The 27,348-nt window shown below is 51.7% G+C and overlaps 2 protein-coding genes across 3 annotated transcripts in view; one reads left to right on the top strand and one right to left on the bottom strand.

Moving 5' to 3' along the window:
- The first annotated feature begins 69 nt into the window (after nucleotides 1–69).
- Nucleotides 70–18,974, top strand: LOC122373143 (WD repeat-containing and planar cell polarity effector protein fritz homolog). 2 transcript variants are annotated; one of them, XM_043350947.1, is made up of 17 exons: nucleotides 70–99; nucleotides 8,889–9,007; nucleotides 9,403–9,544; nucleotides 10,065–10,245; nucleotides 10,466–10,668; nucleotides 11,074–11,246; nucleotides 11,609–11,735; nucleotides 12,094–12,183; nucleotides 12,406–12,522; nucleotides 13,190–13,380; nucleotides 13,786–13,878; nucleotides 14,138–14,358; nucleotides 14,717–14,840; nucleotides 17,009–17,172; nucleotides 17,566–17,774; nucleotides 18,090–18,408; nucleotides 18,611–18,974. In XM_043350947.1, exons 2-17 carry the CDS (start codon nucleotides 8,925–8,927, stop codon nucleotides 18,649–18,651), a joined length of 2,478 nt encoding a protein of 825 aa, XP_043206882.1. In that variant the 5' UTR covers nucleotides 70–99; nucleotides 8,889–8,924; the 3' UTR covers nucleotides 18,652–18,974. The 2 variants fall into 2 exon arrangements, with proteins under 2 accessions (XP_043206882.1, XP_043206883.1); XM_043350948.1 differs by lacking the exon at nucleotides 70–99 and adding an exon at nucleotides 5,420–5,481.
- A 366-nt stretch (nucleotides 18,975–19,340) lies between these two features.
- The window catches only part of LOC122373142 (E3 ubiquitin-protein ligase HERC2-like), a 58,386-nt gene continuing 50,378 nt past the window's right edge, over nucleotides 19,341–27,348 (bottom strand). Inside the window, exons 57-70 of the mRNA XM_043350946.1 lie at nucleotides 26,958–27,064; nucleotides 26,581–26,782; nucleotides 26,042–26,271; nucleotides 25,588–25,694; nucleotides 25,198–25,325; nucleotides 24,868–24,960; nucleotides 24,472–24,648; nucleotides 23,903–24,116; nucleotides 23,386–23,580; nucleotides 22,893–23,184; nucleotides 22,377–22,540; nucleotides 21,704–21,948; nucleotides 21,201–21,316; nucleotides 19,341–20,795 (exon numbers count right to left, since the gene is read on the bottom strand). Of these exons, the coding sequence (XP_043206881.1) occupies nucleotides 20,729–20,795; nucleotides 21,201–21,316; nucleotides 21,704–21,948; nucleotides 22,377–22,540; nucleotides 22,893–23,184; nucleotides 23,386–23,580; nucleotides 23,903–24,116; nucleotides 24,472–24,648; nucleotides 24,868–24,960; nucleotides 25,198–25,325; nucleotides 25,588–25,694; nucleotides 26,042–26,271; nucleotides 26,581–26,782; nucleotides 26,958–27,064 (2,337 nt within the window). The 3' untranslated portion in view covers nucleotides 19,341–20,728. The remainder of the gene's footprint in view (nucleotides 20,796–21,200; nucleotides 21,317–21,703; nucleotides 21,949–22,376; nucleotides 22,541–22,892; nucleotides 23,185–23,385; nucleotides 23,581–23,902; nucleotides 24,117–24,471; nucleotides 24,649–24,867; nucleotides 24,961–25,197; nucleotides 25,326–25,587; nucleotides 25,695–26,041; nucleotides 26,272–26,580; nucleotides 26,783–26,957; nucleotides 27,065–27,348) is intronic.

Below are 27,348 nucleotides of genomic sequence, written 5' to 3'. Positions count from 1 at the left end.
AGCATATGCGCAGTTTATGTATATTCACAGAACAACACGCTTTTTATTGGGCCTTGGGTATGGGGTATGGGCAAGGGTATGGGCAAGATTCTTATAGAGGTATGGGTAGGGAATGGGTATTCATTTGTTTACAGGTGGGGGGAATACGCGCAGGGTGTATCAATATATCCATAATATATCATCATAGAGTTCAGCGCAATATCAATATATTAACAGGGCTCAGGTATGCAGGGCTTAGCTGTTTTTTTATTATAAATGAATTTCTGAACGATTACTTCGAGCTTGCTTCGAGCTGAACTTGCATACGATACCCTTGCATGCCTGATTCATTTTAATTTGGCCCCAGCCCCAGTATCTCGAGGTGGCCTAAGCCTTTGGTCTTGGCCTGATACCGATTGCTGCTACAACATTTTATTATCTTCATGAGGTTTTGTACTGACTACAATTATGCTGTTTCAATTTCACAAATGCTTTTTGAAATTCTGCAAGTGTTCACACCATGTCAGCCGGCCTGCACATAATATCTTGTTACACCACCTACATTTATTGCCTTGTGGCTTGTTTTGTTATTGCTTATTCATTGACTGATTGATATTCCACTACTGCTTTCAGTTTAACGTAGGTTATGGCACATAAGTGATAAGCTTACTGATTTCATTCAGATAATACACCTGGATAGTACCTGGATAATACTACCCTTCTGCCACATCTTGACTGCCAGAGCTCCCAGCTAACAATTTGCCGTTGTTACAACGTCGTTTAAACGTTGTCAAATGGTTACCACAACGTCCCGATTTATCGTTGTGACAACATAATTTTGTAGACTCCAGACAACGGCGTGACAACGTCATCCGACCATGCATTTGAATGTCATCACAACGTTTCTGTAACGTGGCCGTGACGTCCCAAAACTGTTCTTACAACGTCCCGCCAACGTTATGAAATGTTTTTGATCTGTAACGTACCAACAGTGTTTCTGGAACGTTGTCACCACGTTTCCGCAACGTGACTACAAGGAGTATAGAACGCTTTGGCAACGTCTCTGCGACGTTTTTATCACGTGCGCACCACGTTGTCGCTACTTCGCATTGCCGTCCCTGCGACACTGAGTAAACGTCCTAAACATTTTCGCAACGCCCTCTCAACGTGTTCGCAACATACTCAGAATGTGTTTCCGACGCTCTCTTCCCGTTCTCTAGACTTGTAAAAAGGCATGTAAGAAGTGTATATTTCAATACATCATACATGTCAATTTACAATAAACAAACAAAACGACGGCGGCGGCATCGGTGATGGGGCATGGGGCCCAGGGGCGCCCCCATGGGGGCGTGGGACGGAATTGGGTTCTACCGGCTCTGACGCTAGCCGCTAGCACGCCAGAACTGGTGGAAGTTCACTTCTTTACTAACCCTCGCTGGGAGGATCACTCGGCGGACCGTTAGGCACCGGCTCATTTGCGGCCTCGATGTCCCTAGGCAGCTGGCAGTGCCTGACTAGACGGTCTGCGCACCCCCCGTTCCGGTCGCAGCTTCCGGACAGCCACTTCGCTACCGCATTGCCGACAGTAGGCCTGCCGCAAGGCGCGCTGACGAGTTGCAGGACGTCTGCGGGAAGACATGAGGGAAAATCAGACATTCAATTCATGAAAAAATCACAAAAATACCTGCACCACTTTCCGTAACAGTGCGACAGGCTAGATCAAACTGAAACATGTCAACACCTTAGAGGCTAGAGCTACAATGAACTATAGCCTAGACCGCACGATATTACAAGGCACAATCTTGCAAATGCTACTCGTAAATGGTACTTTGACTTACCAGTCAAAACAACAATCGCATCAAACGCAGACAACTGGCGCTATCTTTCATCTTCCAGCTACCTCAGCCGCGCCCGCCGCCGGCCCTCACTGCTCGCTCGCGCCGCGTAGACTGCGGCTCGGCCGGCTGGCTCTGAACGCCGCACAGTGTGGCCGAAGACCAGTTTAGCGCGAATTTAATCCCAGCGCCGCTCGGATCCACTGAAAATGGTTCTCTGGTTCCAAAACTGACGTTTACCCCTCACCGGACCTATTGGTTTTCAAAATACTTCGTACCCCCCCCCCTTCGCCGGCCGAAGGGGGGGGGGTACGACCCCCGTCGCTGTTTCGCCCCTGATGAAGCTTGAGCCTCGCGGAAAAAAACGAGCGTGTGTGCCGTTACGAGACGCAGCAAATGGTATCCGATTTTAAGGTCTCAGGTTAACCTGTGACCTCTGAGTTCAGGTCAAGTGGCCCAAGGCACGGATTCGTTTTTTATTAATAACTTCGCGAAAAAAGGCCGCAGAGTCGCAATTTTGGCATCATCGTGTTCGCCTCGCTCAGGTGCGTCGAATGGTATACTTTTTGTTCGGCTGAAGTCAACTTAAGGTGTTGACCTCGGGTCAAGGTCAGGTTAGAGCCCCCCAGATCACGAAGTTGGTCGAAGGAGGTCATGTTGCATATCATTCGATTCGGCAGGTCTTCCTGAGTCCATTGGTGGCTTTCCCGACTCGCTAGCTCAATTTGATCAGGAGTTATTGACGAAAAACTCTTATTATCCTAGTGACGTCATAAATGACGTCACGTAAGGCCAATAATGCAAAAGTGAAGCATCGAACCTTGCAAGGAGTGCATGAAATCACGATTCCGTGTGCTTGAGATAGTTAATTAGGCTGGAGCCTGTTCGGCCGCGCCCCCCTCCCCCCCCCCCCCCCCCCCCCCACCTTGGTCAGGTCACGCCGGGCGGCCGACTAGACATGTTCAAAGCTGAATTGACGGCAAATAGGCAAAAAGTGGCAGCTGAAACTTGCTCGCTTATGTTCAGAAATGTGCGGAGAGTTCAGCCATGCCCTATTCGTCATATCCATTTTTATCCATTTTGACATTTTCCAACTTCTTTATGAAATACTATTGTGAGAACGATACACATGCAGGGCTCCTGTTCTAACTCATTAAACTCAGAAACCATTCATTGAAAAGCTACCATGATAGCAGAAACAGCTTCATCATGAATTGTGCTATCCGGTGATATGCTATTTTTCTCGTATATCTTCTCGAAGCTTCAGTAAAATTTACATTGAAAACTGGACATATTTCTCAGCAACATAGCCCGATTTCAGGAACCGGAGCGTGGGTCTACTTTCGGCAGGGATATAAGTCCTCAAATGATAAAGTGGCTTAAAAATAAGGTTCTATCCGATAACTTCGGACAATTTCCTACCCATTGATAGGTATAAATAACAGTTTATCGAAAGTCGGGTTTTTGATTAAATTCGCGCTAATCTGGTATTCGGCAAGACCGTGCGCCGGCCGGTGACACTGACGTCACGGCCCCTCAGGCGAGGTCAGGGCGCGAGCCACCGCACGCTGGGCCGGCGGACCGGAAAAGCGCTAGAAATACCCCCAAGAGTGACTTTCCACACTATGAACAAAATATGTATCATTCGATCCCAAATTGATCAAAGCATACGATTCTGATGCCATTTTTGCCCTAAGGTCGAAATTGAGGTGGTCAGTTGTCACCCAACACAAGACTATTTAGACCCGCTAGTGGCTACCACAGTCGCCGATTTTAATGCCAATCTTTAGTTGATATTTATTAGTTGACCAGTTGTCGTTTTGAACGCAATTTTCTGTCAGACTAGTTCAGGGCACTGTTGTTCACTGTACCAACAACATTCTTACATATTGCATCGCTTTTCTGCAAGATAAGCTAGCTTTTTGCAAGCAGCTGCAAGACCCAAATAAAAATCATATCTAAATTTTTAAATAGACTTTTATAAAAACGTCATTTCGAGCGGCTAAAAACGAACATCTTATACTAGCCTCTGATTACTCATCTTTCGTTCCATATAGGTGCTTTGCTGCTTTTCCCTGCTACTTTTCGAGATATGCGCCAGTAAACAATATGATGTAGGGGCAATTGTCACCTCGCCGCTCTACTGACGGCCCGGCGCTCTTTAAAGGAAATAGTTCACTTTTAACATGGGGTTTGGAACTGGAATAGCAGTTTTGTTGCTTGCGCTGAGACTAGCACAAATCAGAAGCTTTTACGGCCCAACGATCACCCTAGACGAAGATATTCCATTTTTCGTTCCGAAAAGAGTGCCTTGCAGAGGAATGCGTGCCTTGCTGAGGAATGCAGTCACGTCATCGTCAGCCAATCAGAATGCTGCTTACAGCCGATAGGTTTGTCCTACGCAATATGATTGGTCAACGCGTAATAAGCTTCCGCGTCAAACATTATTTTATATAGAATATAGTTCTTCTTATACTAAAATATAGAAAATAATCCTTTTTACAAAAACGTTTTGTTTTATTTTCTGATCATTTTGAGCATAAAAACATAAATCTATAGCAAAATACTAATTTCAGGAAAGTGAACTATTTCCTTTAATGCGCCGAAATTTATGAAAAACGAATGTTTATAATCTGAATAAAATATATGTCCCTGAGCTCAGAATTGATCAACGCACACAATGCTGTCAAATTTTTTGGGCCAAAGTCAATAATTAAGTCATTATGAGCCCCCAAACACAAGTCAGTGATAATCAACAACAACTTGCTCTTTAGTTAGACTTTTTGAGAAATGTTATTTCGAGCCGCTAAAGATGAGCATGTCATGCAAACAACTAGTCAATTGTCTGCCATGCCCTATTGACGATTATTGCCTATTACTGCTACTTTTCGGGATATCGTCTGCTAAGTCACCTGATATAGCTGCTATGCCACCCTACCGCGGTAGTCACTCTTGGTCACCAAGTCACTACCCCCAAGTCACTCTTGGGGGTATTTCTAGCGCTTTTCCGGTCCGCCGGCCCAGCGTGCACCGTTCGCCTGAGTGGCGGCCCGCGTGGCTTGCTGGCAGCCGCGGATAACAGCCGCGTTTACATAGGGATAGTTGCAAGTCTCTAGCTCCGCCTGTGATGTTGCAAAACATGCCAATGACGCTTTGCAATTTACACATGTTATATATATATATATATATATATATATATATATATATATATATATATATATATATATATATATATATATATATATATATATATATATATATATATATATATATATATATATGTTACGGGTCATATGCTAACTTGGGCAGTATGCAAACTACCCGGGCAGTATGCATACTACCCAACAGCCCGGGCAGTATGCATACCGCCCGGGTAGTATGCATACTACCCGACCCCTTGGGCAGTATGCATACCGCCCGGGCAGTATGCATACCTCCCGGGTAGTATGCATACTACCCACCTTTCTTCTCACGGGCAAGATGTTTACTCGGGCAGTATGTTGACTACAGTTCGTGAGGCTTATTAATGCAATAACTCGCGTATATATGTGAATAACAAACGTTTTAAACTTCCAGGTGGTGGGGTGGGGCATTTTTTGCCCCCCCCCTTAGTTTTTTCTATATATCTCCAGAACCGCTGCGCCGATCGCCACCAAACTTTCAGTAGGTATGTACCCTCCCGGGATCGTAGCTATTACACATTGTGACCAAATTTTTTCCAAAGGCTATGATAGGTTGGCTGCTAATGACGTCGGAGTGACGTCATTTCTGCCATTATCGACCCAAAAAAGGTTTCGCGGGAAGAGCTGTCCGGCCTACAGCTTTAGAGGTACAGAAAAATGTTTAAGACATAAAATGTGTCGAATTAGAGGGCTACAAAACTGTTATCTCGGATTTTTGAAATTTTAGGATTTTGACCCCCCAAAAAACAAAAAAGTACGTTTTGGAATGTAATAGGCAAAAAATCCAATAAGTTTTTAATAAAAAAAGCGGAATATATGTGTTAATCCCTACCGCCTTCTATCCACATACCAAATTTGAGATCGATACCTCTTTTTTGGCCAAGTTATAGCGAAAAAAAGAACTGTTCAAAATTGATGACGTCAAATTTTGAAACTCAATTTTTAGAATTTCTAGACCACGTTAACACGCGCAGTGGAAGGGTTACGAGTACTACGCCCAGTGGAAGGGGGGGGGGGGGCGGATGTCGCCCTCCCCCTAAGATCTCAGCTCCCACTGGAGCTAGAAAGACGAAATTTGGAGGGTAGGTAGGTGAAGGCCCTGGGGAACTCTGTTGGGTGTGAATTTCATGACCCTATGTCAATATCTTCAAGGTCAAATGAGGTCAAATGTGGTCAAATCTGCCATATGAGCGACTTTTTTGCGTTTACACGCCGATAACTCAAAAAGTTACCGGCCGATTTTCTTTTCTTTTTTCATAATACAAAAGAATATACATTTTTGAGTATTTATGGTGAATTTCTAGTTAATCCAACAATAAATATGGCAGTTAGAAGCCTGCTAAGAGTAAGATGTCGCCGGCTGAAGCGGGATCGGCCGACACGGGAAACGCGGCAATCACAATTTTATGTTTACACACTCATCACTCAAGTTGTTACCGGCCGATTTTCGAAATTCTTTGACCATGAGATTGCCTGTACATTTCTTAGTCTTCTCACAAAATTTGACGTGAATCGAATATAATCAGCGCGGCGGTAAGGAGCGCGATGTAAAGACGGAACCGTCCCGCCCCGGCACAGTCTACAATTCAGGCGGCGCGTAATGGCTAGCGCCGGCCGCCGCGCCGCTGCGGCGACAGGATGTTTGACTTTACACCGCTATTACTAGAAAAGCTGTGACCCGATTTTCTTATTTCTTGCACGAGAAGATCTGCAGTTCAATTCTGGACAGGTACCCAAAATGTCACATTAATATTATGTTTGCGGCGCGAGTTATTGGCGAAAAACAGGAGGGGTGGGCGGAATCCGCCCCCCTTCCACTGCGCGTGTTAAATTTACATAGATTTATTTAGATTTAGAGTTGAAATGGATTGCCAAAATATTACTGACTCCGACTCCGTAATCGGAGCTATCACTGCATGGCTCAACGTCATGCCCTGCACCTGTTTGCTTGACGACACTACGCTCATTGACCTTTAAAAACCAGATTTTGTTAAAAAAAGTCAAATTCTTGTTTTGGACGAGCGTTTTCGGCGAGAGATTCAGAAAACGGCGGATTCGCCAAAACCTACTTTTAATTATGCATGCTATTTATAAAGTATATTTGCAATGCAAGGCCTTAAAACTCAAAAAGATCGTTTCAGGCAAAATAAAACACATCCGCTTGGAACTTCATTTATCATGACATGGATTTTGAGAGAAACATCCGGAGTCGGAGCTGGAGTCGGAGTGGGAGTCGGAGTCGATTTTTGAAGCTGGAGTCGGAGTCTGAGTCGGAATCATCCGAAAATCCATCGACTCCGCAGCCCTGGTAATAACGCCCTCTACGGTCAAGGTGCCAAACCTAAGCCATCAAATGCTGCCACTGGTTACGTTTTCATGACACAATCTAAGCCGATTTTGAAAAATGGATTTGCTCCATCATAGCATTTAGGCGTAATTAAAAAATGTAAATATAGGATTAGGTGCTAGCTAAAACCATATCTACGCTCATTTTTTTTTTTGCACAAGGTAAATAGTTTCCGAGAAAAACGCACGTGAAATTTCGCTAAATCGATTTAGACGTGTCATGGAAACGTAGTGATTATGTCGTCGTTTCATTTCACTCAGTTCACGCTTCACAATGTCAATGACTTGTTGACCACTGGTTATTCAACAATGGATTTGGGAAAAAAGCAATTTCAACACTTTATTCCAATCCTCATTCCATCCTACGATCGATCAATCACGTTTGAGGGCAAAAATTCTTCTCGGTTGATCTATTGTTATCTAGAGAGCCATTTATATTCTTAATGTGGAAATGGATTACACAACCTAAAGTCGGAAAGCGGGCAGTATGCAAACTGCCCAAGCTTTTGGGCGGTATGCATACTGCCCAAGGGGTCGGGTAGTATGCATACTACCCGGGCGGTATGCATACTGCCCGGGCTGTTGGGTAGTATGCATACTGCCCGGGTAGTTTGCATACTGCCCAAGTTAGCATATGGCCCGTAACATATATATATATATTAGAGAGAGAGATAGGGAGAGAAAGGTATCGGAATTTACTTGTAAAAACACCGCTAATTATTCAGTACCTATAATGTCAAGGTTGTGAAAAACCGTTTTAACAACGTGTTGGCGACCACCAGCTGACAACGTGAACAGTCCAAGTGTTAAAATATGTCAAATTTAACGATGAAAACTGAATATGCGCATTGAAAGTCAAAGGAAATGCATTATATGGCCATATATGTCACCATGCATTATCAAAATATAATGCTGCAAGTGCGCGGTTGCTGCAACGTACCAATAAAACGTTGTCACGACGTTTTACCACGACTTTCGGACCAAACCATGGCTTCACAACGTTCAGAACGTTGCTACAACGTAATTAAAACGTAATTTCGCAACTTACCGAAACACGACGTTGTGACAACGTTGTAGTAACGTTTCCTGTTAGCTGGGCTTGGAATCTGGACATGCTTCTGTGACCAAAATTGCAATGCAGTGTGATTTGTTACTATAGGCAATTACACTATTGCAATGCAGCTAAAAGTTTGACTTTGGTTTGCCTTTTGACAAACTGTTTGTCAAAGTTGGATTAATTTCTCCTTCATGTGGAGTTATTTGGTATGCCTGCTACCTAACAAAATGACTTTCATTAGGCTGATTATTATTTTCCTTCTTTCAATCAAATTGACTCATACCCAGTGGTCGGCCTGGTAGTTTATCCAGCCAGAAGTTACTAGTATGGTATTAGGAACATGTTTGTCCTGCTGATGCTGTGCCATTCAAGTTCTTGATAATCAGCCTCCTCACTGCTTACACTACTTTACTTTTAACACACTATCATGGATGTGAATGACCATCAATATTGTCATGCAGAGCTATAGATATGTTTTTACTTTTCCAGAAACAAAATATCAGCCTCCTAACGACCTAGCAAGACATGGCATCACTGCTGTTGGAAGCTCACTTTTGGACTCACAGTGAAGATGTCATCATCCATCCTGATGATGTTGGTGCCTACAAGTAAGTCAACACTCATCGATAATGGTTTCCCTGACAAGCATTGGCTGGTGGTGGTGTCTGAATTAGGTATGGTTACCAAACCATACACTAAAGTTTCTTCATTGCAATGCCATGGTTCCATAGAGAAGACCTGGCTTGCAGACCTGAAGCTATTCTGGTTAGTGCTTTTGTTTTGCTACCATTATTTTTCATAGTTCTTTTTGTCCTACTTTACCTGCAAACAGCCATACAGCTTTAGAGGAGCCCATGCCCATGGACAGCTCTTGGCTCACCAGTCACCACAGTCACTGCTCCTCATACATCCTCCTTTCTTTTCTCAGTGATATAGTGCCAGCAAGTGTCTGCAAGGAAAATAACTGAACACTAATCTAATGCTTGACACCGCGTCTGTGCAGGTTCCACGAGCGGGCCGAGAGCTCTGCTCTGGTGGCCGCCCACCAGCGGGTAAAGGAGCTGTACGCCGACAGCCGCGGCATCGCCAGCCGACTCACCAATAAGCGGCGCGTCCGCCACCGCGATACGTTCAAACAGCTCGAGGTACGGCCGGCTGGGAGACGGGAAGGGCGCGAAGGTCGGAAGAGATGGGCGTTAGTGGGTGTGCACCTCCCGAATCCCAATTGACCATTTTTATGTACAGGTTTTTGACTTGGCGAATAGCGATGTAATCGAACACAGTTGTTCATAATTTGCCAGCTTTCAGCAAATCGCGATTGTTCCTATCATAGATCAATTCAACCATGATAAGGTAGACGCTACTGACACTTGACAGCACTCTAACGATGATATTTTTTAGGAATCATCCACCCTCGTAAATATAATCGAGCTCCAGTCCCGGAGGTAAAGATCGCTCGAGGTTGCTGAAGGACGTCTTCTACTCTGCCTCTCCGGTGCCGGTGTCGTCCGACGTTCGCCTGTCCTCGTCGGAAAGTCGCATCATCACTGCACCGATCGCCGCACTCCGGCGCCTTGGTGATGGCGACGTAGTTGTAGGGCCCTGATGGCGACAGACTCGTCACCACCCTTCCTTCTGACCACTGTCTCTGGTCTGTACTTTCAGGAGCTGCTGGACCAGCAGAAGCTGTGCTACCAGAGCTGGCACCATCTGAACCTGCTGCTGCTGCTGTTTGAATCGGGAACACTGGTCACGCTGTGGATTAACTTCCAGACTGGCAACGTGGACAAACTGATCATCGACAAGACGCTTGTCGGCAAAATGGGCTCCGACCAGGTGGTCAGCGGTGAGTGGGCTCAGAATTGGAATCCAATCATGACGGCAAGTGAAATGGGAGCGTGTCGTGGGGATGATAATGACTTGTGCGGATTTTAGCCACTGATGATATTCCAGTGATGTCATGCATTTGGTTTGTACTGCTTTCCTGCTTTCCCGATGCTCTGTTTTGTGGGTTTCTCGCGCTGATGCCTACCTGCAGCTCCACGTCCCCCGCTCTATCTCTCCAGCGGCGCTGACCGACCAGCACCTGCTGCTCACGCACCCGGAGAACCGAGTCACGCTGGTCACCCTGAGCCGGCCGGTGGTGTGGCCGCAGTGGGGTCGGCTGGCCGCCCTGGAGCCGCGCACGGCCGTCTGGGAGCTGCCCGGCCCGTCTACCAGGCGGACGGAGCGCCGGCTCAGTCTGCCGCCCGCCGCCGGAGGAGGACAGGTGGGGCGAGGGCGGCCGGTGAGGTGGGGGAGGGGGGATGAATCACACGGACGAAGAGTAAAGAGGAGGGCTGTAACAAAATGTTGCTGAGAGAGGTCGTTACAGTTGCCAGGAAGTTGGACTGGATTCTTATCCAGGCCAGGCTCGCGGAAAATGACGGCGGCTGCAGCGAGCCATTAGGTAGCCTACGGAGAGCCATTTAATGCCAGCACCATCGATGATTTGGTCGCTTACCCATTGACTCATTCACTCTGTTATGCTATCAAACCGTTCGTGCAATTCTACTTATGCAGCACACCAGCTCATTAAGCATCTATCGATCATCTTTGGTGGTGCGTCCTGTCCGCTGCCTGAACGTCTAACACGTGCACCCAATGTATTTGCCGTATCCGCGCCGGCCTTCAGAGCGCGCCGGTGGTGGCCGTCTGGTGGAGCGCCTCCGTGGGCGAGATCCAGCCGTGGACGCCGTCCGGCCGCGACCAGGACCGAGCCAACGTGCTGGTGTATCGCCTGGGCAGTGGCGGCGGGGGCCAGCCGGCCGGCGGGCCGGGCGCCGCCGCCGAGCAGCCCCCCGCGGGGTGAGTGGTGGGGAGAGGGGAGCGGCGCGGTCTGACAGATGGTGGATGGAAGGGAGACGATTCTAACGATCCTATTCTATGAGATTCTTTGACGATGACGATTCTACTCTACATACGTGGATGTGTTGATTCTCAACTGGCTAGTACGTCGCGAGAAATGTCGTTACTAAGGTTTGGCTGGCGCTAGTAAATTTACATACCTTTCTGTCTTTCCTAGACCGGCTTTTTCCACTGATGTACCGCAGACCAATGATTTCACCCTTACCCGATTACGTTTCTGGTTGACCCCCTGGTGATCCCTGCAGACCCGTTGAACCCAGTATGACCCTATTGATGACCTCGCCCGCTTCTGCTCCCCCCAGATGGCCGGACGGACCGCGACTGGAGCTGCTCAGCTACTGTAAGACGCACCACGACCCGCTGCTGGTTCAGTTCAGTGTGCTCCGGCCCGACACTCTTTATACCGTGGAACAGAGCGTCACTAGCACGGTGAGAGGGATAGAGGGAGGGAGGGTTGAGCTCCACTGCGGCCCGACACACTGTATACCGTGGAACAGAGCGTCACTAGCACGGTGAGAGACGGAGAGGGGCAGGGGAAGTAGGGTGATAGTCTGGTCTCACATTGACTATGAATCTCGATAAATTGATCGCGTCAGACGATTCGGGTGTAGCGGAATTTCGTTTCTGTGTTGTTTTAGTGGCTACTATTTAAGATTATTTTCTTGCCGAATAATTCTGGCGATAAAACGATCGGTGTGAGGTCAAATTATAGTGTAGTTTACTAACTATCACAACGCTAATATGTTGGCTGTTAAAATACTGTTTTGAAAGGTCTGTTTCTCCTCAGGGTGAGGTGCTGGTGGAACACGGCACCTATGATGTCACATCGGCCGTCTGCCAGCAGCTATCTGCCATCACCATACCGCTGACGTCAGAGGTACGTCATAGCGAGCAACACATCACAAATACCACACCAGACACTGGGGTCGTGTCGCTACTTAGCACAATAATTTCACATAGGACGATACGTCCGAGCCCTTCATCGTATCTAAGCGTTTTAAGTCAGTAGTAGCCACTTAAGCTATTACTAGCGGACGGTACCGAATATTGCTTATTATCGACGTTTCCCCGTTCGAATTACTTCCCATCGCCGTTCCAGGTGCTGTGCGCGGCCATCTCTCCCGACGAGCGGCGCCTGTTGCTGGGCTGTGCCGACGGGTCGCTGCTGCTGCACAACTGCGCCAGACAGATGACACACATGGTCAAAATACAGATGGTACGTCAATGGGCGCCCGCCAGATGACACACATGGTCAAAATACAGATGGTACGTCAATGGGCGCCAGACAGATGACACACATGGTCAAAATACAGATGGTACGTCAATGGGCGCCCGCCAGATGACACACATGGTCAAAATACAGATGGTACGTCAGTGGGCGCCAGACAGATGACCCACATGGTCAAAATACAGATGGTACGTCAATGGGCGCCCGCCAGATGACACACATGGTCAAAATACAGATGGTACGTCAATGGGCGCCCGCCAGATGACACACATGGTCAAAATACAGATGGTACGTCAGTGGGCTCGCACTGGGGCCGAGGAAGAGCATGGTGAGAGTCGCTGGGTCTCGGTCTCTCAGATGCTGGGCTACCGGCTGTGTATTTTCCCGTAGATCACTCATAGCCACTTTGTCAGGAAACAGCCAGCTAGATTTGATACAATTTTCTTATGTGTCATTGCCCTGAAAGTAAGAACGGGATCGTGCGGCTCTTGGGAAATATTGGTATCGTGCTTCGTAGTTCTCTTATCTGAGTCATTCTTACGGCGTGACAACCACCTGACGTCGGCCAGCGGACACTCATGTCCCTTTCACCAGCAATGTCATACCAAGTATTAACCACATAGTGACAAATGTAACACCCCTCTCCCTCCCGCAGACGCCGCGCCGGGCCGCCTGGCACCCGCACAGCACGCTGGCGTTCGTCAGCAGCGAGACGGGCCAGTTGCGCTGCTACGACCTGGCTCTGAATCCGCTGCAGCTGCAGCTGGCGGGCGGCGGCGCCGGACGCGGGGGCACCGCGGCCCAGTCGGCGCCGGCCGCAGGACTGGGGCTCGGACAGTACTTCAGGTTAGAACGAGGGGTGAGGGAGAGGAGGATAGAAGAGAAGCGGGTGATGTGATTTACAGGGAGGACGGGTATGCGAGTAGGATAATTAGGGAGCTGATCATAAAGTTGTGTAGGCCGGAGTCAGGGAATATGATATGTGGTTGGCGTGTAATATAAAATAGAGGATTGCATGATGGAAAATGCAGTTCAGAGGTGTCAATGAGATGAAATGAACTAAGCTGGGCCGGAAGGGGGGGGGGGGGGGTAGAGTGCAAGGTCTGGAATGGCGGTACAGAGTGTGTGGAGAGCTGCAGATATGGTGTTATGAATATGTTATCGAGTTGATCGCCGAGGAGTCCGACTTCCCCACACTACCCCCGTCAGTCGGTACGTTGCTCAGTCACGGGTCTGCTATCTGTGCGTCAGGTTCAAGCCGCGGGTGAGCCGGCTGCTCTCCTGTCCAGAGGTGATGTCCCAGGAGGGACACGTGCTCCAGTCGCTGCTGGTCACGTTCGTCAAGTGAGTGACGCAGTTAGCATATGGGACATATTCACTAGGCGAGGTCACAAAATGGGATGATAGCGATTAAACATCTGCGTGATTTTTTAAACTGATTTATGTATGATAGCAGCTACTAAAGGGATTGAAGTCTTAGCTGCTGATGGAGGATCTGAACTGCTGCTGTTTGTTCGCTGGGACGCTAATAAGTTACGTGTCGCCCTCGAGCTCGACATCTCCCCTCTCTGACCCATCCCCTGACCCCCACCCCTGCCCTCAGCGGCCCGCTGGCGCTGCTCTGTATCCAGGCCAGCCGCCCCAACAAGGGCCGCGTCTACCCCAGTGACGTCATCGCCGAGTTTGTGACGGCCGGCCGGCTGGACGCCGCTATAAACCTGCTGACCTCTCTGAACTGGGAGCAGCAGGGAGACGAGGCGCTGGCCGGACTCTACATGGTGACCGGGTACCTGCTGAAACGGCCGCTCACTCCGGCAGCCGAGGGTGAGCTGGAGAGGGAAACGGGACGGAAGTACGGGGATAGAGGGAAGATCAGCTTAGAAGTGAACGATTAAGGCTATAGTCCGTCATTATTATTGAGTGACAACGATGTGCTACGTGCCTTGTTCAGATATGATAAATGAAAAATATATTCCTGCTCTGCTGCACCCGATACCTTTTACGGTAAAACAATCAACAGTTTTTCCTGGATTGTTGTTTGTGTCGTGTTTTCATGCCCGACAGCCCAGACGTACCGGAGATTGGCAGTCATGCCCAGGGTATATTGAGTGAAGCCAGTGCTCGGCTATGACGTCCCATGTGCGTGCCTCCACTGACCAAGTGTCTTGGTCCTCTGTCACAGCCCAGCTGGAGGCGGCGCTGGGCAGCTACCTGGCGCCGGTGCGGCCCCTCTCCGAGCCCGTACAGAACATGTACGGAGACCGGGTGAGGAACATCACTCGGAGATTCTTCCATCATCTCATCAGGTCAGTGGAGCGGCGCCGGCCGGTTAGACAGCATCGCTATGACCTCTCCCCGTGAGATGGACATTGTTGGCTCTGAACCGTCCTGGAAAATATTTAGCTTGATCAATGCATGGGTTATCTGAATCAGATGAAGCGTGGATTTATATAGCGTTGACTGTTCTGAGCTCTGAGACTCGGTCTCCTTTACATTTGCCGCCCTCTAGTGGTTTCCGTTCTCTGATGTCCCGTTTCCACCGACACCCTGTCCGCCCTGTCACCATCCTCCGCAGAAGCTGTATCTGCCCCACTATCCATCCATAGACATAGACATAGACATAGACATGTATTTGCGACCCTTCCACATCCATGGTGGCTATTCCGAGACGCGCGTCAATAAGATAGAAACTTGATATACATAAAACACACCTGAGGTAAAATGAACACTTTTACAATGCAGCAGGGTACTCACGAAAGGCGATTGTACCACACACACAAACTGTTCAACACCCGCTCTGACATTCGCCGGCAGCACCTAACCAGTGTCACGCAGCAGCCAGTCAGTCACTCGAGTCTTAAATCTGGTGATTCCCACTTCGCGAATGTCTTGCGGAAGTTTATTGTATGCATCAATGCCGCTGAAATATAGTCTGCGAGCACCTGCGTTTGTTTTCACACTCGGCCGCTGCAGCAGACCGCGTATCCTGGTGCTGTGCTGATGGTTACTTGTGACCAGGTGTTCAACGATGCCGACCGGGGCTCCAGTGGTGCGCACCCTATGTATGAGGCACATACGATGATACAGTATCAGCTGTTCGGCATTGAGCCACCCGAGCTGCTTGTACTTCGCCGAGATGTGATCGTACTTTCGTACGCCACATACTACCCGAGCACAGAAGTTCAGCAGTTTTTGAATCCTATGTCTCTGAGCCTGTCCGTAAGTGCCGTAAATAGATATACAGTATCGTATATGAGATATGACCAGACACATCACAAGTAATTCGATGACATCGGGCGGCAGGCAGTGTTTAACATGGGACAAAGCGAGTAACATGCCAGTGCATTTTCTGACGAGCTGATCAATGTGAGAATCGAAAGTCAGATATCTGTCCATAACCAGTCCTAGATTTTTCGCTGTCCGGCACTCAGAGATAACTGACCCGCCGAAGTTGAGCCGAACTTCTGGAAAGTTTCGCAGCATAGCTTTTGTTCCAAAAACCATCAACTGTGTTTTGTCAGCGTTCACTTTCATAGAATGCGTCGAGAACCATGTCGATAACGCGTGCAGAGTCTGCTCCATCCTACCAATCAGCGAATGAATGTCCTGTTTGCGGCCCGAGACTAAAACCTGTGTATCGTCCGCGTATTGAAAGATGGATGCTCCGTGAGAATGCAGAGCGAGGTCATTTGAAAACACTGAGAACAGCAGTGGGCCGAGCGATGTTCCCTGATAGACTCCTGTGGTAATGGGCAGGGAAGTTGAGAATTTAACATTCCCATCACAATCCCTCGCCTTAACCTGTTGGGTGTGTCCACGCAGGTAGTTCTCAAACCACGTGGTGTCGATGTTGTAAAGTCTGAGTTCTCTAAAAGTACTCCATGATCGATCACGTCAAAACAGCGCGATAGGTCGATCAGGACAAGCAGCGAGACCTCGCCTCGGTCCATGCTGCACAGGATTTTGTCCGTGACCTCGGTCAAAGCCGTTTCCGTTGAGTGATTCGCGCGATATCCATGTTGCGATCGTGAGTAGAGCTCGTGCCTGGTAAAGTAGTCGTTGAGCTGATTGTAAACGATGCGCTCAACAATTTTTGAGATAGCCGGAACGACCGATATCGGGCGAAATTTGGTAGGGTCGTGGAGAACATTGGTTTTTGGCAGTGGTGTTACTATCGCGTGTTTCCATGACTCAGGGACATGGCCGCTTGTCAGGCTACTATTGACCACGTCTAAGAGTACATGGCCGATAGACCGGAAGCACCTCTGGATGAGCTTGACGCTGACGCCGTCCTCACCGCATGAACTAGACGCTTTCATCATGCATACAGTGTGCCACAGTTGCTCATGTGTGACGGGTGCTAACCTAAGTGAACAAGTCATCACACGAGGCAATCTCACTGGCGCAGCATCTCTCGGTCTCCATCGACTCCCCGACGCCCCTAGTCTCTCTCATTCCGTCCTTTCCTCCACAGACACCGCTGTCTGGAGAAGGCCTACCGTCTAGCGCTGGATCTGCGCGATCACGACCTGTTCATGGACCTGCACCGGGCCGCGCTCAGGCACGACCAGAGACACCTGGCCGCCGCCGCACTCGAAAAGGCCGAACAGATCGACGAGGAGGCCTCGGTTACATCAGGTACTGAGGGGCACTGGGTGCTGGGTAGTGGGTAGTGGGTACAGTGTATCTCTCTGCTGCTGCAGTGTATCAGATATGTGGTAGTGTGCAGTGTGCACGTCCTCGACTGCGCTTCATGTTCGCGATTGTTAAGAAAGGGATACATGTGCTGCGATAAAACGACTAGGAACACCTAGTATTCGATGTTTGGAGAGTGTTGAATAGCTGAAGACTCACTGTTGAAGGCTGAGGCCTAGATCTTCTGATATGCATCCATTCCATCATACGGATACCCGTAATTACCCGCTCTGTGTTGTCAATCACACTGTCTACAGTCGGCACCTAACGTCCGTGGCACTGTCTTTACTCGCCTATACTTATTAGTTATTTGACCTTGCCTTTCCCGTCCGACAGGCTCTGAGAGCGGCGAATCCACCTCGTGTTCATCCGACTGCAGCTCCTCGTGGCACAGCGGTCCGGAGGGGGACCGCGGACCGGACCACGGACCGGACCACGGGGACCAGAAGGACCGCAGAGACCGCGAGGGACGCGGGGACAGTGAGCTGGAGGAGGAGGAGGGTCCCGATGATCTGCTGGTGGAGGGGGACGGAGACGGGGCGCTGGTGAGTGCGGTAACCGCTGTGGGAGGCGATTCGGCGGAGAATTTGAATGATAGGCAGGGGTCAATTATTTGTGATGGCTGTTGAAACTATGTGACTATAATTACTAATCAGCTGGTGGTGACTGAAGGATTTCGGTAATGAGGTGCTTTGATTTTTGGCTAACATTGCCATTCGTTACCTCATGAATTGACGTCCATCTCCACGCCTAACTAGAGGACGTTTGCGGTGGAGTGATTGTGTTGTTTGTGGTTATGTGAGATGAGTTCGTGGTTTGTATAATTGACCGGCCGATGTGACCCCTCTCCGTGTGTTCAGGCGGCTCAGATGCGGGCGGCGCGTCTGCTGCAGCCGGTGCTGGGCCGGCCGCCGCTCCCGCGGCTCACCCGCGCTGCGCCGGCCGCCGCCGAGACGGGCCGCCGCTCTCCGGGCGAGGAGCCGGCGCCCGTGCCGCCGCCGCTGCCGCCGCGGCCCTCCTGGGCGCGCCAGCCCAGCCGGGAGTCGGACGGGCCGCCGCAGCTGCCGCCGCGGCCGCCCGGCCTGACGGCGCACGGTCCGCCGGCCCGGTGGGCGGGCCCGCCGCCGCAGCGGCTGGTACTGGCACCGCCGCAGCCCCTGCCGCGCACCAAGCCACCAGGTGAGGGTTGTGCCGGCCAGACACGGAGCGGGACAGGCCGGTAATTCCTTCCCGTTGGCGGAGTGTTAGTGAACCAATATTCTAACATAGACCTCTGTTGGTATACCGAGGTCTACAGAGGTCTGTCACAGAAGTTTTCTTTGCATGCTGAGTGAGTTCCAGCAGCCTAAACCAACACTGACACTTGTCTCTATATTTTCAGTGCCGGACGACGATGCAGCTTTTGTGATCCACTTTGTCTGACCTGGCTGAGGTCTGGACGTCGGGTCAACAGCGGTCTGGGCGTGTACCGAACTGATACCGTGTTTCCCAGTGCTGGGACCAAGTGTTGTGTTATTGGGCTCAAAGCCGTTGAGAGGCATGCGAGGCGACCGTTTTGACGGTCGGCCTATCGTGATTCAAACCGTTACTGTGATACGTATTCCGTCCATTTTTGCTTAGGTGACTGGTGGTGTTAGCTGCTTACGTTGGTACCGCTAGGGTGCCAACTCAAACTGCCTGATCTCGTGATGCCATTGAACTGTGCGGGTTGGGGCGAATGCAATAAACGCTGTGCCAAACACTTACTTTCCGGCAATACTGATAGTGCACTGCATGTAATGTCAGGTGACCGGCATGGCAGCCCATGGTTGCAGATCGGCCATCTGCCACCAAATCCGTAATTTTCGTCTCCTAGTCCAGTTTGTTGTGTCGGCTCGCTGTAAATCGTCTGACGTGTGAAGCCAAGACCACGTCATATTTTGTTGCTGCTTCGTCGCTTTTCGGAAAAAAACCCTTCCCTAGCACCATCCGCTTAATCTGGCCAATTAAATGTCTGTGATTCACTCCCCTGATAGCGGAGGGGAGTGAATTCCCACCCAGCTGGCTCCACAGTCCACAATCAAACTTAAGGACGTCCTAATCCCCGCGGGGCGACACATCACACGCTCCACTCAGCGGAGACGTTCTGTGTATTGTCCAGTTATCACATTGTGGCCACAACACTGCGATAAGCGTGGCTGGGCGGTGGCGGCGGCGGCAGTGGCGACGGGAGCTGAACCACGCAGACACGGGCGGCACGCGCTCCCCCTCGCTCGGGGCCCGCCCCTGTACGGGCGCCGCCCGCGCTGCAGGGCACGCAGGCAACAAACATTGATAAATAAGCGACAACATCCACACTCCACAGGCGACACGCCGGAAACAAATTGAGTCTTACACGACCAGTGGCCAGCCGTGACCAGGCTAAACCAGAGTACCTACCCTCCATACGCCGACCGACAGAGCCGGATCTAGAGTATAATAATGAGCTGCGTTTGCTCACAGGGCGAAGCCAGCTGCGGGGTAGAGCGAACCGCTTGCACAGGCTTCTACGTAACACCCTGACTGGCTAACAGCGCCTGACCGCGTGGTCCTCATCTGCGGCTACAAGCCAGGACATTGCGACGAAAAGCGGCGGCGAGGATCGCAAAACTGCTGACTAGAGAAAGAAACCCTTCCCCGAGGGGTGCCGACTGAGGAGTGCGACTCCGTGAGGATAGCGGTCCTCAGCCCGTCCTTGCGGCGCGTCCTCCCGTTCCCTGGGTCGGTCGTCTGTGGGGGCGTCCGGTGTGTCCAGAGACCGTCCCCAGTCGAACCCTTACCGAACCTTTACCTGGCAGCCCGAGGACAGCGGATAGTGCGTCGTCACTTACAGCGAGAAGTCGGAGGACGCCCCGGAGTCCCCGGCAGTGGAGGAGTCCCACGATCCACCGGACTCGGGGGCGTTCTCCGAGTCCTGTGACGCCCAGCTGGAGTCGGAGGAGTCCAGCGATTCCCCAGACTCAGTGACGCTCGAGTCCGTGGAGTTCGCAGTAGTGTTCCCTTGAGAGACATTGCTGTTCTCGCTTGAGCTCCCCCTTTCCTCGGGAGAGACACTGGCGTCCTCTTGAGAGACACCGGTGTCCTCAGAGACAATGCTGCCTTCAGAGACACTGTTGTCCTCAGACACATTGTTGTACTCTTGGGAGACACTGGTGTCCTCAGAGACACTAGCATCCTCTTGAGAGACACTGTTGTTTTCTGAAGAGATCCTGCTGTTCTCGGGAGCGACACCGGTGACCTCAGAGACAATGTTGTCTTCAGAGACATTGCTGTCCTCTGGAAACCTGCCGTCCCCGGCACTGCTGTCCTCAGAGACATTGTTGTCTTCGGAGACATTGTTGTCTTCAGAGACATTGTTGTCCTCGTGAGAGACACTGTCCTCGCTCGAGCTCCTCCTGTCCTCTGGAGTGACGCCGCTGTCCTCGGAGGGCGAGCCGCTGTCGTCGGACGCGCCGCGTCGTGAGTGTGACACCCCCGGAGATCAGCCGTCCAGCGGATACGCCGAGAAGTCGCTGTAGCTTCCGTCGTTCAGCTCACTGCTGGTCTCCCTGGAGGAGAGAGGAGCACGGGGAGCGTCACTGTCAGTGTACAGAGTGTACAGTCCTCAGTCTTATGCAGAACTGCAGTTAGAAATGTAGGTTATTTACTGATGGCAACAGCTTCAAATCTGATCACCATCAGACTGTTTTTTTTTCCAGCATTTACGTGATTTACGGTCCCATACTATGATTCAATTACTGTACCCCGCTCTCCACTTAGCCCTTTCCCTGTCTTCTACTATCCCCTTCCCTGTCCAGCTCGACAGTTCTCACCCCTGTACTCTCTGCCGTACCCGCCCGGCCTGTCCTCCACTGCCCTCTCCCCAGCTATCCACTACTGTCACTGCGCCCCGCCCCAGCTGTCCTCCGCTTCATCTGCTGTCCCGGGCTCCCCCTTCCCAGTCCCCTACTCACGTGGTAGTGTCCTCCTCTTCAGCCTGCTGGGCCGTCATGGCCACGCGCGCATAGTCGTCCGTGTCGATCGACTTGCAGAAGTGAATGGCGTACAGCAACTTCTCGCGGAGCACAGCCTGGCGAGGATAGACGGTTGTCGCATTTAGATCAACACGCATCGAGCTCGATTTACGTTGCAATGGCACAATATTTAAAACATGCGACAATTTGCTAAGCTAACAATTAAAATGTAAAAGGTTCTGCGGTGAATTAACATCATCAGGCAGACATCTGTGACCAACGGTGGTGCCGCATGCCCAACAGGATAGCACCCCGCTCCATAGAGGGCACAAATAAGGACTAAACGCTAACCTGACTAGACAGACACAGGTCCAACTCAATTGGCCACCAATCGTCTCTGTCGGCCTGTCTCTGTTAACACTCTGTCTGTGTCCGTGTCTGTGTCTGTCTCTGTTCCGTCTGTATGTCTCTGCCAAGCCCATCTCTCTGTCGTGGGTTCTCACCTTGCACGAGTATCTGGGCATTTTGAGCAGGAAGAAGCAGGTGTAGCTCTCGGGCAGAAAGTGGTCGGCCGGCTGGTACTTGTCCAGCACCTGCAGCACAAAGTCGCGGCCACGGAAGTCGGCGATGGTGCGCGGCAGCCGCGTGCGGCCCCACACGAAGCGCAGGAACAGCGAGCGCTCCAGGGTGCTGAGCTCCTGCATCACCTCCCAGAACCAGGCCACCAGCGGCGAGCACGCGTCCACGCCTGCGCAGCGAGGGGCGGGGGCAGAGACGGTCAGATCGGGGCGCCACTACCGCCGCGGCCAGTCATTGGGATCAGGCGGCGATGACGTGAAGTAAAACTTGGGCATTATTCGTAAGAGTAAAGCGTCGACTTTTAATTGAACCTCGTACACCGATTTTGTGTTCTCCGCCAGACTTTTCATTAAAAGATCAATGGGTACCGTTGGCTTGTGATACGCCAGAGCCATAAGACCATTAATTGCCCACCACAATCAATGTGGACCACAGAACCGAGTAAAACCAGCAGTCGACACCAGTCTTTCATAGAATGTTCACAACCATCATACCATCCACGCAACTAGGTAAGCCCCACCCAGTTTGATTAATAAACTGGCTGATGATAATGATGACCCGGCCTACCCTTCGCCGTTCCACCCCACTCTCCCCTACCTTTGTACGTGGCGACGGCCATGAGCAGTTTGATGGGAATGTCTGGCGAGCCGCACACCATCGTCTCCAGCTCTGCGCCAGTAAACAGCTCCAGTAGGGGTACGGGGATGACGCGACTCATACCCTCGCGGACGGCCGCCACCATCGCGTCTGCTTCGTGTAGTCTGTGTGGGGACGGTGGGGAACATGTTAGACACCGATGGGGAGAAAGACTTGGGTAGACGACGCCCAGATGGACAAAGACTCAGATACGACATCGAGACAGGCAGCGGAGGTCCGACAGACAGACGGCCAGAAAGACAGGCTGGCAGTCAGACACTGAGTTACTAACAACGGGGCCCATCCATGATCCATACAACGATACGGGCAGAGCGGCGCGGACACAAGCCAGAGGCCAGAGGTCGGGCGGGAGTGACCGTATTTGTTATCTCGACTGGACACGACTGCGAGTCCATCCACTCCACAGCTCGTCTACGATCGAGTCTGTTTGCACCACAGCGCGGCGCCGACTCTCACCTATAGTTGAGCGCCGCGCGGATGTACTCTGTCTTGTTATCGTCAGTGACGCGCCGGTATGTACCACTGAGCAGCACCTCGTGTCCGGCCGCTGACGGAGTGCTGAACGGTAGCTCCAGGGAGGCCAGCGCCGGGTCGTCGCGCAGACAGAGCAGGCCGGGCAGGTAGTCGCGGTCCACCTCGGCCAGGTCAGACGGCGAGAGCTGCAGACCCACCAGCTGCTTCCAGACCGGCTCAGCCAGGTTCAGACTCAGCGGAGAGCCAGTGCGCACCGCGATACCCATCAGAAGGCCTGGGCGAGGAAGGAAAACGGTCAGCTAGAGACATCCATCCGTGTTTCTCTAGCTCTCCCTAGCAGGGAACAGCCAGCTTCAGCTGCTACACACAGCTAGACAGACACAAATTCGGCCCCACCAGTAGTCATATCTCACGTCTTTAGCCTCTCACAACATACCACCCCACTATTCCCAGCCCCTACACCACTCTCCCGTACCTAGGAATGTAAACAGATGTCTGTACTGCTGGGAGCGAGCCGCCGGGTTGAGCAGGTGACAGTCCCGGTTGGCGCCCGCCTCGCCGCGCCCGTTGGGAGTAATGATGAGCAGCGGCGGACTGCCCGCAGACAGTTCGTCGCACATCTCGGCGATGCTCTCGCTGTACCCGCCGCCGCAGTCGTCCACGCTCTCGCCTGTGGGGAGGAGACGCGGTTATACGGGAGCAAGAATGGGGTACAGTGGGTGGAAAGAGAGGGGACTTTATCGAAATTGAAGTCAACTGATCGCCACCAGCGTGCTGAAGAAGATCGAGAGATGATAACGACGAATGATGACCTTCCACGTCGCAGTTCTCTAAGTCTTCTCAAACGCACGTTAACCAAATCGACATAGACACCTTCATTCCAATCGAAATCACGATTTTCCACCCTCCTGCCATACTCTCCCGCCTTCTTTTGTGTGTCACAGCTCCCCTCATATTCTGCACTCTGCATCCGTTCTCAATCCATCACTCACCGACAAATTTCACTTTCCACACCCTGTGCGGGAGTAGGAGCGCCTCGGCGCCCAGCAGTCCCATCTTGGAGGCCATCTGGGAGAACACCGTCTTGTGGCCGGAGGTGGCGGCGGCGGTGGCGGCCGGCCGCGAGCGCGAGCGGCGCACCTGCATTCGGTTCAGCTCCACCACCGGCCCGTGCTGCCGGTCACGGATCATCGTGGCCTGCACCACCTGAGAGGACGGCAGGGGAGAGGGTCGGTCAGTAATCACAGGCGTCGGTCAGAAAATGTGGCTGACGGTATCAGCCTCAAGTTACCTGGAATTACGAGAAACAACAACATTTCACAAACAATCCAGTTTACGCGTTTTTAAAGCCATGAAAGGACAGCGATGAAGTCAGACGAGATCTGAAGCTAGAGAAGAATTGTTTTCACTCCTCTAACGTCAGCTATAAAGTCACTGTTTTTTCTCTTATCCTGATACCCCTATAGGTGTATTATACTTGAAACACAATCCTTCCATTAGCTAAAAACCTTCCCATATATTCCTCCTTGGTCTAGTGACTCCTAACCTTACAATCACCCACCTTTCTGAAGGCGGCCTCCTTCACCGCCGGCACGACGAGCGTCCTCAGCTGGGGCGCGCTCAGGTGGAACAGCGGCACCAGCGGACAGAAGAGGTCGCTGAAGTGGTGCAGCACCACCAGTCGGTTACGGAGCACGGCCACCGGCAGCTCGCGCAGGTGGTCAAACTCCAGAGGGATCTGACGGAGGGAGGAAAACAACGGTAAAATGACAAACGTATAGCAGACACTCAGGCAGGGAAGCGGCGGTTAGATGACAGTCGTATGACAGACAGTTTTAAAGACAAAAGGCCCGATTCGTTGCTGGTGGGCGGTCAGTGGCTACATCGAGACCCATCCAACCCGATACAGTTAATCAGTCTCGCAGCTACGAAGACGGATGGGGCGGCGCTCTCTCACCTGTTTGGGAAGTTTCCCAGTGTTTGATGAGACGTTGGTGCTCCAGGCCAGAGTGTGGGCCGAGCCGCAGGCCACCCGGTTTATCTTCTTACCCTGCTGACCGGGGAACGTGTCGACCGGGTCAGATATGTCATTGTCATAGTGAGAGCCCGCAAACAAAACATTTCTTCCAGAGCGAAGGAATACACTCTACCAAACTACCAAACAATCTGAACTACTAAGTTAGTCTAAGTCAACGTCTTGGGCTGTCTACAAAACATATACGCTCGCAATCTGCAAGTCTTTCACAGAGCGACGACAGTAGCGCCGCCGGCAGCCCGCGGCACATACCGACAGCGCAGCTACGAGTCGCGGCCGCTGGATGGCGTTGGTGGTGCCGTCTCCCAGCTGGCCCTCGTCGTTATCGCCCCAGGTGAACACCTCGCCCTCCTGCGAGCACGCCACGCAGTGCAGCGAGCCTGCCGGAGGAGGGATAGGGAGGGAAGGTCAGTCGGGTCAGGACTCACTGATTTAATTGTCCGGTCAGTGAAAATAAGCTTCCACATATTTTAATCGAACAGCGGTAAGGAGCTGCCGTTTAGGAATTCACGATCCTTAGCCTACCCCTAGCCAGACCGGAAGCCACAGGTGTTCATGGAAATACACAGGGGTCCATGTCCCTGTCTTATCAGAACCGTTAAAACCGTGTGTGTCCCAGCCCAGCTAGTTATCGTCACTCACCGACGGCGATACAGATGATCCTCTTCCCCTGCAGGGCGGCCACCTTCTTTGGACGGCGAACGTGCTCGTCCAGGCCGTGACCCAGCCGGTGGTAGTCACCCTTACCCCTGCAGGTTAAAAGTCAGGTCAGATGTAGGTCAGAGGTCAGGTTAGGGGACTGGGTGACAGTGGCCAACCAGTGGTAGTCGCCCTTTCCCCTGCAGGGCAAAGGTCAGGTCAGACGTCCAATGAGATCAGAGGATTAAATCAAACGCCCAGCTGATTTCGTCAGCATCTTCCAATCCGAGTCAGCCCACGGCAACACGCCTTCCAGTCAGTCACCAGCTCTCCTCCCTTCAATGACCTTCAATGAGTGCAAGGAGGTCACGCAAAACCCCAACGACCCTCTAATAGCGTGATAATGGACGTTCCCTTCCCGTTCTTTCTCTCGCTCCTCTCCCTTTCCCCCTCTCACCAAGTGTACACGCTGCCGGAGCGAGTGAGCGCCGCCGAGAACTGCGAGCCGCACTCGACGCGCACCACGCCCAGACCCGAGAGCGACTCGATCTTCAGCGGCAGCTTGCAGCCCTCGGAGCCGCCGCGGCCCAGCTTGCCGTAGTCGCCGTCTCCCCAGCTCCACACGTTGTCGTCGTCGGTGATACAGAGGGTCTGCGCGTCACCGGAGCCGCAGGCCACGTCCACTACCTGAGAGAAGGGAGGGGGGGGGGGGCAGCTGACGTTATGGAATATGGAAAACTCGTCTGTTATTGCCGCTGGAATAAAGTAGCGTTAGGTCTGTCCACTCACCTAACTCATTCACTAATCATTGGCATGCTAAACAGGTGAGAAATCAACAAAGGTTTAAACTGCATAACCTGGCACACCTTGATACGATGACTAGATTCCACTCATTTTCGAATGACTGAAGCCACACTCCACTAACAGTCTTCAACCCATCCCCACTCAGTCCTCCCTCGACCTCGAGACCACAGCTGCCTCCCCACCACCACCTACCCTCCACCCGACGAGCGTCTCGACCAGTTTGGGTCGGCTCTGGTCGTCCGAGTCGCCGTGGCCGAGCCGACCGTACCGCCCTCGACCCCAGGTGTACAGGTGGCCCTCGGCAGTGACGCAGGCCGAGTGCGAGCCGCCGCAGGCCACCTGCACCACACGCTTGTCGCGCAGAGCTTCGATCAGACGGGGACGCTCGCACGAGCTGTGGAGCAGAGGGTTATAGTGAGTAAAGTAGTGGGGGGGGGGGGGGCGTGAACAGCGACATTGAAATAACAAAACACCTACCAGCTTTGGCAATCATCTGGCTCATCGGGTGCATTTTAAACGCAGTCAGTCAGCCAACGGAATTCTGCCGGTCAGCTGACAGTGACACCCACCTTTTGTTTCCGTGTCCGAGTTTTCCGTCGTCTCCCTCCCCCCAGCTGTAGACCTCTCCCTCGGACGTCAGCGCCAGGCAGTGTTTGCCGCCGCTGTTCACTGCCACCTGGTGGACACATCAGGAAACTCAGGCAGCTCACCAAGCCTGAGCGGACAATCGCCTAGGGCACACGCTTCACCGGCATGGGCCATAGAGCGCAAAGAACAAAAAGAAATTTGCCGTTCGAAAGAAAGTACTACTGTGACTTCATTATGCGCATTGTGACATCCCCGTTAACTCCGAACTCTAGCCGTCCACCAATGCTGGCCATCTTGGGATCACGTAGCCCCGTGCCCGCCGCCAACAGCTAGTACGGATAATGTTCATGAAACATTCACTCTTGTCCCCCT

Source organism: Amphibalanus amphitrite, unplaced genomic scaffold, assembly GCF_019059575.1.
Source record: "Amphibalanus amphitrite isolate SeventyFive unplaced genomic scaffold, NRLGWU_Aamphi_draft 001450F_arrow, whole genome shotgun sequence".
In the NCBI taxonomy this organism is placed as follows: domain Eukaryota; kingdom Metazoa; phylum Arthropoda; class Thecostraca; order Balanomorpha; family Balanidae; genus Amphibalanus; species Amphibalanus amphitrite.
This window is presented reverse-complemented; position numbering and strand designations above follow the sequence as displayed.

Excerpts from the sequence above, each read along its gene's own strand:
- LOC122373143 (XM_043350947.1), top strand. The coding sequence starts at position 8,925 with ATGGCATCACTGCTGTTGGAAGCTCACTTTTGGACTCACAGTGAAGAT. Across the intron at positions 12,523-13,189 it reads ACATGGTCAAAATACAGATG|ACGCCGCGCCGGGCCGCCTG; the intron begins GTACGTCAATGG and ends TCCCTCCCGCAG. Across the intron at positions 14,359-14,716 it reads GCTCACTCCGGCAGCCGAGG|CCCAGCTGGAGGCGGCGCTG; the intron begins GTGAGCTGGAGA and ends CCTCTGTCACAG.